This window comes from Neophocaena asiaeorientalis, unplaced genomic scaffold (genome assembly GCF_003031525.2).
Source record: "Neophocaena asiaeorientalis asiaeorientalis breed wild unplaced genomic scaffold, Neophocaena_asiaeorientalis_V1.1 scaffold202, whole genome shotgun sequence".
Taxonomy (NCBI): Eukaryota; Metazoa; Chordata; class Mammalia; order Artiodactyla; family Phocoenidae; genus Neophocaena; species Neophocaena asiaeorientalis.
In genome coordinates this window covers 1,515,264-1,534,891 of record NW_020172627.1, presented here as the reverse complement: position 1 = coordinate 1,534,891, position 19,628 = coordinate 1,515,264, and the positions used below count along the sequence as shown (strand labels likewise).

The 19,628-nt window shown below is 43.7% G+C and overlaps 1 protein-coding gene across 2 annotated transcripts in view; it reads left to right on the top strand.

The window, feature by feature from the left end:
* Nucleotides 1-7,260: 7,260 nt before the first annotated feature.
* Nucleotides 7,261-19,628, top strand: part of ERCC6 (ERCC excision repair 6, chromatin remodeling factor) — a 74,057-nt gene continuing 61,689 nt past the window's right edge. The window contains exons 1-4 of one of the 2 annotated variants that reach the window (XM_024739064.1): nucleotides 7,261-7,609; nucleotides 12,647-13,078; nucleotides 14,972-15,092; nucleotides 17,254-17,365. In XM_024739064.1, the coding sequence (XP_024594832.1) occupies nucleotides 12,657-13,078; nucleotides 14,972-15,092; nucleotides 17,254-17,365 (655 nt within the window). In that variant the 5' untranslated portion in view covers nucleotides 7,261-7,609; nucleotides 12,647-12,656. Of the gene's footprint in view, nucleotides 7,610-12,642; nucleotides 13,079-14,971; nucleotides 15,093-17,253; nucleotides 17,366-19,628 lie in introns of both variants that reach the window. The other variant, XM_024739063.1, reaches the window with a different exon arrangement.

Genomic DNA, 19,628 nt, shown 5'->3' with positions numbered 1-19,628 from the left:
GGTACGCAGGCCTCTCACTGCTGTGGCCTCTCCCATTGTGGAGCACAGGCTCCAGACACGCAGGCTCAGCGGCCATGGCTCACGGGCCCAGCCGCTCTGCGGCATGTGGGATCTTCCAGGACCAGGGCACGAACCCGTGTCCCCTGCATCGGCAGGCGGACTCTCAACTACTGTGCCACCAGGGAAGCCGCCAATATTTCTTTGAGAAATGTTTATTCAAGTATTTTGCTTATTTTAATTGGTTTTTTTCTTCTTTTTGTTGTTGAGTCAGAAGAGTTCTTTATCCTTTCTGGATACTAGACACTTATCAGATACATGACTCGCAAATCTTTCCTCCCATTCTGTGCGTTGTCTTTTCCCTTTCTAGAGAGTGTCCTTTGATGCACAGAAGTTTCTAATTTTGATAAAGTACAATTGATCTATTTTTTCTTTTATTGCTGTGCTTTTTGTGTCATATCTAAGAATCCATTGCCAAATCCAAGGTTATGAAGATTTACCTCTAAGTATTCTTCTAAGAGCTTTAGTTTTAGCACTTACATTTAGGTTTATGATTCATTTTGAGTTGATTTTTGTATGTGGTAAGAAGTAGATTCCAACTTTATTCTTTTACATGTGAATATCCAGTTTCCCAGCACCACTTGTTGAAGAGACTATTTTTTTCCCATTGAATGATCTTGGCACTAGTGTTGAAAATCAATTGACCACTGGGATTCCCTGGTGGTCCAGTGGTTAAGAATCCGCCTTCCAATGCAGGGGACGCAGGTTCGGCCTTGGTCAGGGAACTAAGATCCCACATGCCGCGGGGCAACTAAGCCCGCGTGCCACAACTACTGAGCCACAACTACTGAGCCCACGTGCCACAACTGGACAGTCTGCATGTCGCAATGAAAGATCCCGTGTGCCGCAACTAAGACCCAATGCAGCCAAAAATAATAAATAAATATTAAAAAAATAAAAAAGAAAATCAATTGACCATAGATATGGGGGTTTATTTCTGGACTCTCAATTTTATTTCGTTCATCTATGACTATCCTTATGCAAAAATATTTTTAAAATATAAATTTATCGTGTAACTTCCTTACTTTAAACCATCTGATGGATTCGATTTGCTCTTGGAATAAAATCTAAATTCCATACCTAGTTTACAGAGCTCCAGGTAACTGGCCCCTGCCTACCTTGGCTTTAGCCACAGTGGCCCAATTTCTAGTGTTTAAATTTGCCAAGTTTGCATTGCCTTGCTGTTGGGCTGCACCCTGCAGACCTACAAGGCTTGTACTTGCCCAGCTTCAAGACAAAAGAAAGAGCCCAGAATCAGCAACAGGGACATCAATGGTTTAATGGATGGGGGGAGCGTACAGGTCTGAAGCAAGGTCCTGGAGCAACATCCCACTGTGTAGGACGTGGCGGCAGTTTTTGCTCCATGAAGGGGAGATGGGCAGTTACAGGGGGAATTGACATCAGGTTGGCTCATTGGTTACCGGGGAAACTAGCATGCCCCTCACTGCCCCTTTGATAAGAACTATCACCAGCTTGGGCCTGGGGCAAGTATGTAGGAAGGTCAGTCAGTGAGTAGGGTATACAAGCAGGCACTGGTCAAGCAGGGGATGTAGAGGGACCAAGAGAAGAGCCGTCTTGAGTAGCCTGACCATACACTTGTCCTCTCTGCACTACTATTTCTCGTCAGGAATCCTCTCCTGCCTAATCCCCACATGGTAATCTCCTTCCTATCATTCAGATTGCAGCTGAAATGTCTCCTATTCAGATACTACTTCACACTCACTAGAGGGGTGCCCCAGTCAGTTTCCAAGATGTTACCCTATTTTATTTTCCTTAATAGCATCTGTTCATATTTTTGTTTAAAGCATTTGTGGCTTCTCTCCCTCTGACAGAAGTCCCATGAGAGCAGGGACTCTGCCTTGTTCCCCTCTGTGTCCCCCACATTCAGTGGAGCACCTGGCTCCTAGTGAAACGGAGCAGGACCCTGTGGTCTTTCCCTTCCCGTGTCCTGTGCCTGCCTTTTGCCTGCGGAAAAACTCTAGCCAAAGACTACGCTTAATCAGAGAAGTGAGAAAATGCAGAAGCAAGGAAAAGCAGTCAACCAGGACAAGACAGTATTAGTTTAGTCAGTAAGCAAAGTCAAGGACCGTCAGTTCCTTCTCAAGGGCTACAGATAATATTCTGAGCCGTATCCTGTGAGCTGTCTTGTAGATGCTGAAACCCCACCAGGTGGAAGAAGTTAACTACACGAGGACCAGACCAGCTTAGCCATGGCATAAGCTGCCACAATTCTGAGAACTGGCCTCAAAGAAATGGGAACAAACCGACCCTGGAACTGAAGATTAACTGAACTTAAAACAATCAAAATGATGCTGATCAGACCACCGCATGACCAATTTCAAGGTGACTGTCAGAGCTGACTCTGCTGTTTCTGCATGTAGCTCCCTTTGTCTATAAAAGCTCTTGGCCACTGATTGTCATTGGAGAGGGGGAGTCGGCCTGTGGCCAGGAGTCTGCCCTTGGCGTGCCCCACCCCCGCGCCCCAGGCTGCCGGCATCCAAAATAAAGCAAACTTTCCTTTCCACCAACCTTGGCTGTTTACTAGCTTTTGAGCAGGGGGCGGCCGCACCTCCACTTTTGGTTACAACAGTAGCCACTCAATCAAAGGCATCTGTTGAAATTATTCAAACCCAATGGTTGATGCTCTGCTTCCTCTAGTGGCCATTGGTGTAATAGCATTCTCTGAGAGTTGGCTGCTCAAAGGGAGCTGCACTGACAATGAACAAACGAGTGATTGCCCCACAGCGTACAGCACACTAAGATCATGTCAATCTACTTTCTTTCTACGAATTTAAGCTGCAGTTAGATATCCTGTAAACACGTCCATATCCTCAGGTTATCCTTACAATTGCTAAATTCTTCTTTATATTCATACTCTCAATCAGTTTCTGTTGATATGAATAGACCGCTGATACCTTTTCTTCTCATGTGTTCAGAATCATCACAAGTCCCTTAGAAGTCTCCTTAATGTATAGCTGCAGAGATCAGTTATAATGCTTGTTACTAACAATAAAATTACACTGAAATAGTGGGACCTGCTAAAATCAGGGCACACTGAGATTAACTGGTACCTTCTAAAGTTTGAGTAGGAGATTTGCTTATACATATTTGCTCTCTTCTTTCTATACCAGCTTTGGAGAGCAAGGAGTTTGCTGAAGGTTACCAAAATGCCCCTAAAAGATTAGGGAAAAAGCAAGCAACGCCCAAAATTAATCAGGGAGGGATTTGTGAAAAATCAGGGCAACAACAATGTTGGACAGAATATATGAAACAATGAGATTAAGAGAGACAGAGGCACAGAACGCTGTTACAGAGGCATGCCCAAAAAGTAAGGAGACCGTTCCTCATTCCTATTTTATACTCCCCCACTGTACATACCCGTGTACATGCACACATATATACATATAGCTACATTTTTCAATGGAATCATATGGTTTTATATGGCCATTGCTCTTAAAATTATTTGCTCATTTATTCAGCATATATTTAACATTAATTTTTCCAGTGGTTGCCAAGATAGTTCTAAACAATATGCTTTTACCTTTATTTTTTGATTTATCAAATCTGCACAGTTTTCAATGCACTTCCAATATACATTTCCCCTTCATGTTTATGGGGAATGGAGAATCAAACTGATGCATTGTCGCCACCCAGAAGTTTTTAAAAGTGAGAGTTGACATAGTCCTTCTGCTTTGTAAGGGTAGGGGGAGAGTTTCTTACACTGAACTCTAAATAGAACGTCAAGGTACGAGGACAATTCTGGTCATATTTAAATGAGTTAATATTTGTAAAGCACTTAGGACAAAACCTGGCCCACAGACAGGGCTATATAAGTGCTTGTTAAGTAGAACACATTAAAATCGAAAACAGTAAGTGCTATACTAGGGATTTTTGAAATACTGGTTTCGGGGTGTAGAGGAGATGCAAGGGCCTAATTCTGCTGAGAGGGTCAAGGAAAGCTTCAGAAGAAGAAAGTTTAGTGCAAAGTCACATGGGCCTGAGAATAAGAAGTGGAGGTATGCTAGGAAAAGATTAACTGCTCCCCTCCCGCCAAAAGCCCTGGCTCATAGAGTTTATCCATTTCTGCAGTGTAAATACTCCTATATGACCAATTTCAAGCTACCAATGAGAAGTCACTGAAAGCAGAGTGGGCTATGGACTGAACTGTGTCTCCCGTGACCACCCTCTCATGTTGAAGTCCTAACCCCTCACTGTGAATGTATTTGGAGATAGGGCCTTTGGGATGTATTGATACTTAAGGTTAAATGAGGCCTTAAGAGTGGGGTGGGTCCTAATCTGATGGGCCTGATGCCCTTATAAGAAAAGGAAGAGATACCAGAACTCTCTCTCCACTAAGAAGGTGGCTGTCTGCAAACCCGGAAGAGTCCTCATCAGGACTAAATCAGCTGGCACCTTAATCTTGGACTTCCCAGCCTCCAGAACTGTGAGAAAATAAGTATGTTGTTTAAGCCATTCATGTTTTGTTATGGCAGCCCAAGAAGTCTGAAACAATTGAGAACAGATGCACACAATAGGCTTGCTAGCCAGTAGGAGCCAACAGCAGCATACTACAAACAGAAGAGTGTGTAGTTCCTTAAATTTTGAGCATATCCCGGGAGAGAAGGACAGAAATGATGCAGAAAAATCTGATTGGGCAGGATAATAAAATGGCTTGGATAACATGTTAAATAGCTTGGATTTTATCGTACAAGAGTGGGTCTGAGGCAGAGAACAGGATCAGAGTAGCGTCTTAAATCCCTCTGGCAAATGCATGCACATGCATGGGTAGGGAACAAGACTGGAGTGAGAAGACTGGTTCCAACAGAGGGGATGGAGGAGGTTGGGTAGGTGTGTAAGCTATTTAGGCAGAACCAATGGGGACTGAGTGAGTAGGGAGGAAAGGAGAGGTCTTGGTTGATATCTAGATGTCTCAGTTTATAAATGAGTATTACAAATAAGTTACTGAAAATCCCACTATTATATTCGATGTCCATTTAGGCTGCTAACAAAATATAGACTGGGTGGCTTATAAACAACAGAAATTTCTCACTATTCTGGAGGCTGGGAAGTTCGAGATTAAGATGCCAGCAGGTTCGGTGTCTGGTGAGAGCCCACTTCCAGGACCATCATTTTGTCATTGTGTCCTCACACGGTGGAAGGGCTAAGGGAATCTCTCTTTTACAATGTTTTAGTTTCATTTGTAAGGGTGTGGGGGAAAAGAAGGGTCCTGAATATTCAGGTGGGCACAGGAATCTTCAAATTCTGCTGCTAACACGACCTTATTACTACTTTCAGTCTAGAGAGGTCAGAGGAAACTTGGCTTGGGGAAAGTATACACAGATCCTTTAGTTAAATACAAATTCATGTGAAAAGCTTCCCTGAATTAACAGTAACTGTAAATCATTATGCATTTTCTAAATTAAAGGGATATGAAAAGGATAATTACAATTGTGTGGGGTATGATGTGTATCTTGTTTGATGTTCCAGATCCACTCCCCATCTCTCTCTACCCTGCCCTGTGCTCTAAGATACTGATCTATATAGATGGGCATCAACAGGCTCCCTTGCCCTCTGGCTTCGGTGGTTTTGTCCAATGGGATGCACCAGCAGATGAAATAATGGAGGATAGTGAGGTCTGGGTATTTATCTCCCTAGTCCCCTCCTGCTGAGTGATCACAGGTTTGTGCTTTATTCTGGTCAAGTGGTCTTCTCCACTCAGCTACTCTCTTCTGAACCTGTATCCTCCCATTACCCCTTCAGGCCCAGGGATGGTGTATTAGTTTGGTAGGGCTGCCATACAAAGTACTACAGACTAGGTGGCTTAAACTGCAGAAGTTAATTTTCTCACAGTTCTGGAGGCCAGAAGTCTGATACCAAGGTGTCTGCAGGGTTTTCTTCTGAGTCCTCTCTTCTTGGCCTGTAGATGGCTATCTTCTCCCTGTGTCTTCACATGGTCTTTCCTCTGTGTCTGTGTCCTGATCTCCTCTTCTTATAAGGACACCAGTTATATTGGATTAGGGCCCACCCTAATGACCTCATCTTAACTTAATTAAAGGCTTTTAGGGTCTTTAAAGACCAGATCTCCAAATACACATTCTGAGGTACTGGGGGTTAGAATTTCAAATGAATTTGGGGGGATGCAATCTAGCCCATAACAGATGGGACCAGAGGCTCCTGGCCTCTTGCTAGCCCCAGGGTTACTTTGCCATCCTGAGTTGTTTTCCTAAACCCTGCCCACACCTCTGTAAACATTGTTATTAATTCTTCTCAACTACCTAGTCTGAGTGTACCATCTGCTTCCTGTCCAAATTCTGAATGATACATAGGGGCTCACCAAAATAATACACATTAAAAAGTGGACCTCATTCTCAGAATGGTTGGTAACCATTATACATCTGGGAGAAACTGCTCTGACATTCAAGCATTAAAACTAATATCTTACCGATGCATTACTATTTTCAATATTTTATTCAAGAGATGGCTAGAATTTTTTATTCCTTTCTAATAAAAAAGTTATATTTTGATGTGGGATGGCTCTAGGCATACGTAGATTGGCACTGCTAACAGGAGAGATAAAGTGGTATTACTGAGCATTATCAAGTACACTTCCCACCCCCTTTTCCTACCTTCCAACTTCAGGCTTCAAAATGATTAAGGCACTTCCCTACCTAGGCCCCAAAGATCCTTCCCACAGTCACTGCCACTCCCAGAGGGCTTTCTGGCTCTGGCCCCTGGAAAATCCACCCTCTCCCAGAGCAGGAATCCCTGGGCTAAGAAGCTGCTGTATGGTACAGCTACCACCCATCGTGGGCTACTCCTTCCTCAGGTGTAGCTCAATTTCCTCCCTTTGTTCTGAACCCGTGTGTGAACATTTCGTTTCTGCAAATGTTCCCAGCTAAATTCTCACCTGGCTCAAAATTCTCCTTACCTCTTCGATCGGAGGACAAATATTAAATGACTGGCTCACTAATGCAATCAAGACATTGACGTAGGCCCATTATGCACACACACCCACCCCTGCTTGGTGTGTGTGTGTGTGTGTGTGTGTGTGTGTGTGCGCGCTACTGAAATGTGCAGTGCTCAAGCCAGCTCCCTTCCCCAAGCTCACTTTCTTTTTGGAGTTCATGGTTAATTGTAAGCACTTACATTCGCACGGCACACTAGAATACGTACCTCTCTCTCTTTTTCTGGAAACATCTTTTAATTCTTATAACCGCCTTACTACAGAGGCATCTTTCACCACGAGTGAAGCACTGGTCACAAGCCACAGGTCAGCAGCCTAGGCCACTTTCGTACCCAGTTCACAGGTAGAAAGGCGGGGCTGCATTCTTCGCTCAAACCACGTGGTCTCGCCCGCAGTTCAAAATAAACCCTGGAGCCGGCGCATGCGCCATAGGCCCCACACGCGCAAGCCCGTCGGGTCATTGTTGGGGGCGGTGCTTACGGCGGGCAGAAGACGCACGCGCCGCGCCCGGTCCCAGTCCCGGTTGCAAGGCTGTTCGCGAAGGCGGCTGCTTCTACGTTTCTATACGGCTGGTCGTGCGGCCCTGCGGTGAGTGTTCTGGCAGCTGAGTTGAACGTCGGGCGGGAGCTGTCTGGGGCCCGCTCGGGCTGTCCAGGCGGCCGGGAAGGAGCCCATCCGCGCGGGGTGCCGGGAGGCGGCCCTCGGGCCGGGCGCTAGCCTAATACGCCAGCCCACCTGCGGCCGGAAGTGACGCTGCGGGGCGCTCACCTGGGGGGGCCGGGGGTTGTCCTAGCTTCTGGTTCCGCCGCGGGCAGGCGGGCCGGCATCTAAGTATCAACTTCTCGGCTTTGTGTTCGGCCCCCGCGCGCAGGGGCAGCCCGGCCCTGTTTGGTCTCGATTAAAACACTGTTATTTGAAAGAGAGAATCGGGGTAGGTAGAAGTCAGGCACTTTAGGCATTGATACGGTAAAGTGGGAGTATGTGAAGGAGGATTGAGCAGTACGCATATAAGTTCCGTAACAGAAAGATTTCCCACGTAGCATCCATCTTCAGTGCTGTCTCCCTGTTCCAAGCTTCTGTCACTTGTCACCCGTACGTGTCCCAACATGTCCATGTTGCACTGTTTCCTCTAATCCATTATCTGTACAGTAGTCCAACTGGTCTTTTACAAACATAAATTGGGTCATGCCATTGTCACCCTGTTTAAAACTCTTCGAAGTCACTGCATTACACTTGCAGAAAAATCCAAGTTCATGTTTCCTCAGGCCCTTTGTGTTTCCTCAGGGCCCTTGCCTGCCCCTCCGTCTTCACTTGTGCCCATTCCCCTCCCCAGCTCTGCATGCATTCAACCAAACCTCCCAACCAGAATCCAGCTCATCCCACAGAAGCCCCAGTGCTTAAAGAAAGACAATGAAGATATTGTTTTCTCAGATGATTGAGCCTTGCAGAGTGTTAGAAGATGTTTTGTAGAATTTACACAATAAATGGAGTCTTTATCAGCTCCTTTAACTCTGTTATTCATGTAAAATAAAATAAAAGATTTCTCACAATGCAGCCTTCTTCCATTTTTCCAACCACACCAGCTCTTTCCAGCCTTAGGAATTAGACATGCTGTTTCTTTGCAAAATGTTCACTTTTGGCCTGTTAACTCCTATTCATCCTTCATATGCTGGTTCAAATATAACTTTATCAGAGAGACCTCCCTGACCTCACACCTACCTCTGCAATGTCAATTAGGCTCCTCTGTTATTTTGTCATAAAGAATCCTGTACTTTCTTCTTAAGGCAGTTAACCACGGTTACATTTGTGTGTGTGTATAATTTATGTATAAATACATACTTATACGTAAATATGTATATATAAAATTCTTAAAATATGTGTCATCCGCAAGAGCCTCTAAGCTCAATGGGGACGGAAACTAGTTAACCGAGTACATTGCCTGGTGTAATTGACTTTCAATAAATGTTTTTAAAAAATATATTTATTTATTTGGCTGAGCTGGCATGCGGGCTCTTAGTTGCGGCATGCAGGATCTAGTTCCCTGACCAGGGATCGAACCCCGGCCCCCTGCATTGGGAGCGTGGAGTCTTAACCACTGGACCACCAGGGAAGTCACTCAATAAATATTTATTGAATGTCATATAATTTATTTCACTTTGGAAACTCTTTACGTTCTGAGGAGAGCTTCCTTGTTTTCATCTCTTATTCCCAGGAGACTTGCCCTTTGGTCCATTCTCCAAGTGGCTTCTTGACTGCTTCCTTATTTCTTTTTTCCCTTTTCCCTTCCCTTCCCTTTCTCCATCCTTCCCTCCCTCTTCCAGTCCCTTCTGGCTTGTTTTTTAAAAATCTACCCAGCTTGGACCCCAAGGTCAATTACTCAGCATCTTTACCCCATCCTGTGATTCCTTTATTATTCCAGTGATCTCCCTGCCATGGCCTAACCTTAAGGGGATAAGGCCTCTGTTTCCTTCTCTACTCACTTCTTATCCCAGTGCAGTCTGGCTTTGTCCCCTTTGCTCCACTAAGGTTTCTTTTACTAAGGTAACTAGCGACCTACTTTCCAAATCCACTGGACCCTTTCTGGTTTCCTTTGGAACTTGCCCTATTATTTTCCATTTTTAACCATTCCCTCTTACTCTTTTTCTGTTATTAGAAGTTTTCTCCAAACATTATTATTTTAACCTTTTCTTTGTACTACAGTGTTACTACTTAATATTTTGATGGATTTAATGTCTTTTTTTAACCTGAAAAGGAAACCTTTATATACATACAAATAAGAACAATGAAAACAGAATTGTTAAATTCCAGCTAGTATGAAGACTCTGAGCCAGAATCCTGCTCTCTCTGTTGAAAATGATAGAGTGCCAGTCTTATCCTTTCTCCTGAAAATAGTCAGAATGGCCCCAAATGGAGGAACTTTCTTACTCTGCTGTTCTCTTTTAACCTTTTCAGTGTTAGCCTTTTCTTACCCTCTAAAAGGATCTTTGGTACCTGTCACAGCCTTGGGATCCCTGGGGCTGTTTACTCTGCCAGTGCATCCACATCTTGTCCAGATTTTCTCTAGAGCCTAGATTTGCATTTCTGCCTGCGTGCCAGCTGGACACGTTACTGCCAGCTCTCCCTGCTTCCCATCTGCTGCTTTTCTGATTCATATTTTTGTGACTGAATTCACGAGTGACTCAGTTGTCCAGACCAGACTTGTTATTTTAGATTCCTCTCTGAACCTTACTTCCTTTCAGCGTGTATGAACACCTCCTCTATATCAGATCCTGGGTCACATGTTCAAATCTCAGTTTGTATGTGTGTTTTGAACTCCAGACCCAGCGCACTGTCCTTTCCTCTATGCCCACCTGGCCTCTTTTTTTCTCAGAAAGAGAAAAACAGATATCGTATATTAACGCATATATGTGGAACCTAGAAAAATGGTACAGATGAATTGGTTTGCAGGGCAGAAATTAAGACACAGATGTAGAGAACAAATGTATGGACACCAAGGGTGGAAAATGGCGGGTGGTGGTGATGGTGTGATGAATTGGGAGATTGGGATTGACATATATACACTAATATGTATAAAATGGATAACTAATAAGAACCTGCTGTATAAAAAATAAATAAAATAAAATTCAAAAATTAAAAAAAAAATGAATTTACAGAAAAAAATATATATGCCCTTGGTCACAGGGAAACAGAAGGAAAAAAGGGAAATAGATTCAATATCTTTACTGTTAGAAAAATATCTCAGTGTATATTCCAAACTGACTTGCTCTAAATACTGTAGGTAATGTTAATTTTGAAGACTACATTGATCAAAGAGTTTCATTTGAATTAAAGAATTTATTAAGTTCCTAAGAAAACTTTCAAAAATTAATTATTTTTTTGGTCTGCGTTGGGTCTTGCTGCATGCAGGCTTTCTCTAGTTGCGGCGAGCGGGGGCTACTCTTCGTTGCGGTGTGCGGGCTTCTCATTTGGGTGGCTTCCCTTGTTTTGGAGCATGGGCTCTAGGCACGCAGGCTTCAGTAGTTGTGGCATGCGGGCTCACTAGTTGTGGCTCGCGGGCTCTAGAGCGCAGGCTCAGTAGTTGTGGCGCATGGGCTTAGTTGCTCCGCGGCATGTGGGATCTTCCTGGACCAGGGCTCGAACCCATGTCCCCTGCATTGACAGGTGGATTCTTAACCACTGTGCCACCAGGGAAGTCCCCCACCTGGGCTCTTGCCTGTGCCTCTTTTACAGACCTGCCCCTCTGTGTTGTTACTGGCATGCTTCTCCTCCACTAGTGAGCGAGCTGCTTAGGGCAGGATGACACTTAAGTTCCTGGCATCTTTGTATCCTAGTGCTTGGCCACTAGGATCATTTTATTTAATGAGGAATGAGTGGGGCTTGTTGGGGAATTTGTCATCATTTCATTGAAATAAAGTTTTAGTGCTGAAAGAAACCTTAGTTTGTTCACTGTTAAATAAAAAGAAAAGCTGTCACTTTTTTTTTAATGTGTATAAAAGTATTTATTCGATGGAGTTATACAGGCAATATAGTGAACACGTTTTCTTTCAAGGAGTTCTTGATTTCTTGGAGTAAAATGTGAGAGTTCCCCTTTATTCCTACCTGTTCCTTCTGCTTCCCCCTCCCAATTGTCGCAGGTTTAGTTTGTATCCCCAGATCATTTTGAATGCATTCCATACACACAGGTGGTGGATACACATTGTTTTCCAATATAAATGTCTTCATACGATGTGACTTTTTTCGTCTTACTTGGCTTTTATATCACTACCATTGAAAATACTTAATGACTTTTAAAAACTATTTTAAAACATGCTACAATAAATATCCTTATGTATATGTGAGTATTTCTCTGGAATAAGTGCCTAGTAATGTGAATTTTAAATCTTGACAGATATTGCTAAATTGCCTTCCAAAAGAATTTTACAAACTTATGTTCCCACCGGCATTATGTGAAAGTGGATTTTTCTTGCCTCTCCTGGATATTATCAGTCATCATGTTTTTGCCAGCCTGATGGTGAGAAATGATATCATGCATTGAAATGGAGTTATTTTTGAGAATATTTTAATTAATCTTCCTCAGATTCTGATTTGAGTGGTGCTATTTATTACCTCTTGTTCAGAGTTTCTGTTTTTTGGAGTTCAACCTAAAAGTTTTTAGTGTTAGATTTGTAGAGAATCTCTCTCAAGTCACTAAATCTATACTTTACAGTTGATCTTGCCACTATAATGTAGGTCACTTGTGCCATAATGCAGTGAAGAGGCTGACTTGGAAAGCAGCAGTGAAATGACTTCAGTTGATTTGGAGAAGACTCTGTGGGCATCATTCAGGATGCTGGCTGCCAGCTTTCTTAGCTGGCTACCCCAGTGTCGTTTGTTGGTGATACTGCATTTTTTCTTCTTTTTTTTGTTTTTCTGGTTAATTTTTCTCAATTATCAGCACTCAAGAAGATCTATAGCTTGTGCCCATTTAAGAAAAATACTTGGGAACTTAAATTTATGTATAATTGGAGGATTATTTCTTGATGTTTTTTAGAAATTGGTCTGCTTTCGTTATATTTACGAAACTATATAAATATCAATTCTATGTAACTGAAGGGCTGACTGAAAAATTGTTTTCCTTTTAGATAGTCTGTAGAGGATGCCAAATGAGAGGATCCCCCACTCAAGTCAAACTCAGGAGCAAGACTGTTCACAGAGTCAGGATATCAGTGAGAGTGCAGAGGGGACAATCAAGCAGGAGAACGATGGCGACGTGGAGCTGGGGGAGAGCCTCCCCTCTTGTTCCCCTGCTAATGGACCCTCCACTTCCGCCAAGGGGTATCCCTCGGAACTTCCGAGGAGAGGGCCAGCCCTGCTGCACATCAACAGACATCAGATCCAGGCGGTGGAGCCCAGTGCACAGGCCCTGGAGCTGCAGGGTTTGGGTGTGGATGTCTATGACCAGGACGTGCTGGAGCAAGGGGTGCTTCAGCAGGTGGACAGCGCCATTCATGAGGCCAGCCGTGTGGCCCAGCTTGCCGACGCAGAGAAGGAGTATCAGTCAGTGCTGGACGACCTCATGTGAGTGGACCATCTTCTCTCTGATTATAGAGTTTGTGTTTACATATGACGGAGAGATTCAGACAATAGCTGTGGTAGTCCAGAAATTTAGGAGATTTATAGAACCTTTAATTGGAGGATGGGGTCAGTAAGGGTGGTCCTTGACCTTGTGTCTAAACCCCAGCCCTTTCGCTCAGAAGTGCTGTACACAGTAGTTAGGGGCTCAGTTCAGTTCACAGCAGCTTGTTTACACATGATGTCTTGGAGAGAAGCGCTGTTCTAAGTGCCCCAGATTTTGCAAGCTTGTGCACAGAATGGTTCTCAGGAGAAGTGTTCCTAAAGTTCTGATATGTCCTACTCCAGATACCAGGAACATATCCGCCCCCCCGCCCCCACCTCCCCATCCTATAATTTCTTTCCCGTTTCCTGTGCCTAAACCTAGGGCCAGTCTTTTGGTACCTTTTCAGATTTGCATTTCTAGAAACAGTGAGAAACAACTCCCTGCTTTTTCTTTCTTTTGTTGTAATTTTGACTCTATAAAGAAAGCTGAAGTCCCATAGAGACTTCACTTGTGCTTTAGAGGAGAAACAGACCTGGGCCGTGTTGCGCACAGCACACTGGTGGGGAAGGGGGTGCCCTGGACCTGGGTTGGAAGACGGGGCGGAGGATTGAGTTGAGCTCGCTCTCCGTTGCCAGTCTGCCCTCCTTGGCCAGTGTTCTCGGCTGTGTCAGGGAAACAGGAAGGGGAAGGGGAGGACTGGGTGGAGGGATGGTGTGGTCTCAGGTGGGAGTGGCTGGGGGAGGGGGAGGGAGGCACGTAGAGCTTTTGGCTACCCTGGGGTGGGGTGGGGGCGGGGGGCGCTGTGGTACAGGCAGCTGTTGGCACTTAAAGGGCATGTTTTCTGCTAACAGTTTTCTGGTGTGTTCTTTGGGCCTCTTGAGCAGCAGGTGTTCTCCAGTAGTTGTCGTCTGACCTTCAGGTGTGAGGACCTCAATGCCATGTAATGAACACACCTTTTACATTCGACCTGGGAAATGTATCCACTGCTTGCAGAGGTGACAGAGCAGGGTGCTGCAGTCACCTAACACTAGACAGACGGTGACACGTACTGAGACTGCCAGTAACTTGCATTGATAACATCTTTTCTCCTGAAATCCACAAAGGGTACAAACAGCAAATTACACAAGTGTTGAGATTGAATTTGTGTTTTGAAACTTGGGAGTTACAATTCTATGATGTCTATTTTAGGAGCAATGTATTATAAACTGATTCTTTTTCTTTGCACTACAAAGTGTAAAACGACAGCAAATAAGTCTTCTAGTCATGCAAAAGAAAAATATTGTCACAGTTGCCTGACCTATATAAGAAGATGTTTAAATATTTTTAGTACTTTTCCAAGCTTTGGGAGACTTCCATAATGGCCTTTAAACACGCATGTATGAGTTGTTGGTAATGGGGTACGCTGTGCGTATTTGGGGCAGGGAGTATATGGGAAATCTTTACCTTCCTCTCAGTTTTGCCGTGAACCTAAACCTGCTCTAAAAAATTAACTCTCAAAAAAAAAGTGTATGCATTTTTTCATGTAAAGGGACAACTTATTGCCTATTGGTTTTGCACAGTCTCTTGAATAGAGTAGACCCTTAAAATGCTTGTAGAATGAATGAATCTGCTTGCAAATGGGAATGAACTGATTAAAATTGGCCAGATTAGAGAAGAACATGAGCAGTCATCTTAGACTCGTAATAACCCTTCAAGTTCTATTAGTGGCCAAAAAGAATATGTATTCTGGTTTAGTTGCTTTTGTCTTTTAGTTAATAAGAAGTAAAAGGGACATGTTTTTAGCATTTCTCTCCATGTTATTCTATAAAAGATGTTACCACAGTGGAAAATGGACATTTTATCTTCTTTTTCAGGTCATGTACGACATCCCTAAGGCAAATCAATAAAATTATTGAACAACTTAGCCCTCAAGCTGACACCAACAAAGACATCAACAGGAAACTAGATTCTGTAAAACGACAGAAGTATAACAAGGTGACTCCAAATAACACACTAAGTTGCATTTTTGCAAAAGTCATTATTTAGGCTCATTTAATATTTAGGAAGTAGCTATTCTGAAAAGTACTGGTAAGATGTGAAGCAAATTTATAACAGAAACTTTTGAGTTCCTTTTATACGTTTAATTTTTTTGGCTGTTTCCCTTTAACATCCTCTGCTTAAAGAGTGTTTCTAAAAATACGCATATGTACGCATACATACGTAACTGAGAAGAAGTTCCTCTTTTGGCTTTGCGTGCCTCCTCACTCGGGCACTTTCATAGTCTCCCTGCGGTACCACTTTCTTTCCCCAGCTTAGGTTCTTTGGCCTGCGGGCCTCTCGTGCCGTCTCCTTGTCTTGCGTGGACTTGCTCTTTTTCCTGCTCAGCTCCTGCTTGCACTGACTGTGTGCAGACGTTTCCCATCGACCCAGCCCTTGCCCCTCACACACTCGTGATCACTGTTCTAAGAGGCTGGCCTTCGGTGTTCAGTCATCACCCAGCCACACTGACCGGGTCTGCACTTAGGGTTGGAGGACTTAAGGGTAGGGAATGTCTGTCACTTATGACATTGTTTTTATGAGGTTTGAAACATTTTTTAGAATTGATGTACACTTCATGACAGTATATTGCAGGAGGTAGAAATGACTAGTTTTGAACATTTTATTGCCGCCATCCGAAGTGACTAGCAGATGGCCTTGCGCTTGCAGTTGGTTCAGTGCAGTGAGTAGAGTCCTCACAGCTCTTTTTCAGGCTCTACTTGTGGGGTGTGGTTAACCTTGGTTCCTCCTTTTGCTCTCCACTCACCGGTTCATGATCTTCTCCGCACTGTCTCTCTCACTTAACTCTACAGCAGCAGCCCAAAGGTCAGAGCTCACAGTGGCTTGAGGCACCAGGGGTCTCCCCAAAGCAGAGAGGAGACCGCCTGGCTTCTCGTGGAGCATGTGAATAGTGGGCTTCTGGTGGGCTGGGGTTTCGAAGAGCAGAGAGGACCAATCTTAGGCCCCTTTAGGTACTGGTCTAACTTGGTTATATATTCCTGTCTTTCTTTAGCAGCTTTTTGCTGTTTAGAGAGAGACTATTCAGAGAGAGAGTGTTCTGTATGAGAATTTGCTGAGAAAAAAACTGTGAGGGCTTCCCTGGTGGCACAGTGGTTGAGAGTCCGCCTGCCGATGCAGGGGATGGGGGTTCGTGCCCCGGTCCGGGAAGATCCCACATGCCGCGGAGCGGCTGGCCCGTGAACCATGGCCGCTGAGCCTGCGCGTCCGGAGCCTGTGCTCCGCAACGGGAGAGGCCACAGCAGTGAGAGGCCCGCGTACCGAAAAATAAAAAAAAAAATAAAAAACAAAAAACAAACAAACAAACAACAAAAAAAAAACTGTGAGATACAGTAAAAGGAATTACAAGTCATTACAACATGGTGTTTATAATCAGGATGTCCCCTTGCTCCACACTCATGTTTGGCGTTCAAGCATTCTTGACCTTGGGAGAAAGAACCACCTACCACAAGCCTAGTTAATTAGGGAGTCCCTAGGAATGGCCGCATATCCAAGCTCTGGTGTTGTAGAGGGAGACAAGACAAACGGGGGCCCAGGGAGGACAGAGTAAAAGGGTATATCAAAAAAGATTTTCCCTTTAAAATTTTGTGATTGGGTAGGATACTATAAAGGACAGTCATAAATATGGTAGATTATCAAAGATGACTGACTTTTTCAACTGTTTGAACATTTGTGTTTGTTTCTTATCCCTACAGCCTATTGACCTCATAGCCCATTGGCTGCTAAGGTTAGGAACAGAGAAATTCAGTGATTTACCCAGTGTGTAATGAGGAAACCATGTAGAGCAGTTCCACCTCCCAAGTCAGTGGAGAATCAGTGCAGTGAACTTAGCTGCTCAGGCAGGTAGAGAGCTGTGCCGCCCAGTCAGGAGAGTGGGTGGGGACAGGGATGCTGCCCGATGGACATGCTTTGAGGGCTTCTTCCTGCTAGAAAAATGGCAGTTATTCAAATAAGGTTTTCTGTAGTAATAGTAGTATTTGGTAATTGTTTTATTTTTATTTTGCTCTTGATTAAAGTTTTTAAAATTTTGCAATGCTGTCGTTTGTATTTAACGTTTAATCACTTCATTGCTGTTTTTTGTATTCAATATCTGCCCATTAAGGAACAACAGCTGAAGAAGATCACAGCAAAACAGAAACGTCTCCAGGCTATCCTTGGGGGAGCAGAGGTAAAAGTTGAACTAGATCATGCCAGTCTGGAGGAGGAGGATGCAGGTGAGGATACTGCGGACGGTGTCTCTGTTCTCGAACTGATGCGTGATGCCTCTCGTCAGTGGAGGGTGTCCCTTCAGTTCTGGCCTGGGTGTTGGGAAAAATACATTTGTTTACTTAGTGACAAAAGAGACACAGGAAAATTTTATTCTCCACACCTGTAGAACCAAATCTATTTTAAGTCTTATGGGGTTTCAGAGAAAGAAAGTAAATTTTTAACTCAGTCTAATGGAGGCTCCTGGTGTGCATTTAGTATTACGTCTAATAAATTAGAAATCTTAACATTCTTTTATAATTGATTGTGTAGACACCTAACATCTTGATTGAATTATGTTTTGTTGACCAAGCATCATCCATCAACATTCATAGAATTGCTTTTAAATATCTTTTGGGGACATATTTGGCAGGCTTTCCAAGCATCAATTCTGTTGTTCAAGAAAGGGCATCTTAATTCAGGTTATTTAGTCCATGGCCATGATTTTGTTTATATCACTGACCTGGATGGGCATCTTTTGGGAAGCCTTTTGGGAAGATGCATAAGCTCTGAAACGAAATATCTTTGTAGTCAGTGTGTGTGCATGTGTGTTTAGAAATTGTTGGTAGCTGTTCAGTTATTTACTAGTTGAAGTATAGATTTAAACCCTTCAGGCAAATATTTGCTACGAATTCCAGAAGTCTAGTCAGTAAGACAAGAGAATTGTGAGAATTGAGGCATTGGAAAAAAATTAATATTAGATGTGCTATTAACGTCTCGCAGGATCCATTGGGCCTATGAGGAGTGCTTTCTGCTGCTGAAATGCCGTATTTCTCATTGGTAAAAAAACGATTGTCCTGGTCTGGCTTGACTAGAACTTGCTGCTGCCTTTTGCTACCTATCATTTGTTTGGTAAAACTTGGCCCAGGATTAATTGTTACTTCCCCCATCCAAAAACGCCACTTGGCCTGTCCGTAGCAGCTGATACGTCCCTGCCTTCCAGGATCCATGTCTCTCTTCTGGTTTTCCTTTTAGCCTTCTGACCATTTCTGTTTAGTTTTTTTTGACCAGCTTTTCTAGGCTTATCTTAAATGTTGATTATTCTCAGAATTTCTTGCTGAGCCCTCTTCTTCTTTTTTATAAATTTATTTATTTATGGCTGCATTGAGTCTTCATCGTGGTGCGCGGGCTTCTCATTGGCGGTGGCTTCTCTTGTTGCGGAGCACGGGCTGTGGGGCACGCGGGCTTCAGTAGTTGTGGTGCACGGGCTTAGTTGCTCCGCAGCATGTGGGATCTTCCTGGACCAGGGATCGAACCCGTGTCCCTTGCATTGGCAGGCAGATTCTAACCACTGCGCCACCAGGGAAGTCCTGAGCTGCCTTCTTCTTATACTACCTCTCCCCAAATAATCTCATCCATTACCTATGGCTTTTGTGGCCACCTAGGTTCTAGTATCTTATAAATCTGTAGACCTGTGGCCTTTTGCCCTTTTCCTGAACTCCTGGTTCCTATTATCCCTCTCCAGTGGGGCTCCAGCTGACACTTCAGACTCCTGGTCTCTCTTATAACCCTTCCTCCTCCATCCCTTCTGGGATACCTTCCTTTTCCGTGGTGCTCTATGCTCTGTTTGGTGGGGCAGGGGAACAGAGTGTCTAGGCTTTGTGTACCCCAGCTCTGTATTGCCCAGGTATAGACCTTGGCTACATTCTTTAACCTTTCCAAGTCTGCTTTGAGATGGGCATAAGCATAGTAGACCTTCATTTCTTTGCTCACATGCTTCCCTGAGGTTTCCTTTCCCCTGGTCTCCACATAGCGATCCGTTTCCTAATTGTTGTGAGGATTATCTGATTAAAGAATCCTTTCCTGGAATTAGGTGGGATAAACTTTGCAACAGTTGGCTTTGCTCCTCTGATCTGGGATGAGATGAGTTGCTTGCTGTCACCTTTCCTGTTCAGCATTGTACCTGGATAGTGTAGTAATGTAAGAAGAGAAATAAAACCATCATTATTTACAGTGTATGTTATTGGTCATATCAAAAATCTGAAAGGATCAATGGGCAGTCTCTTGGAATTACCGTGTGAATTTAGCAGTGTCAATATATAAAAATCAGTCATATTTCTACATACGAGCAAAAGCAAAAAATAAAATTTAATAAAGATGGCAATTACGAACAAAATCAAATACCTGGAAATAACTCTTAGTAAAAAAAGGTAGTTTTCTTCAGCGCTCTCTACGTTAAAAACTACAAAATGTCATTGAAAAATTAAAGAAGGCAAATAAATGGGGAGATAC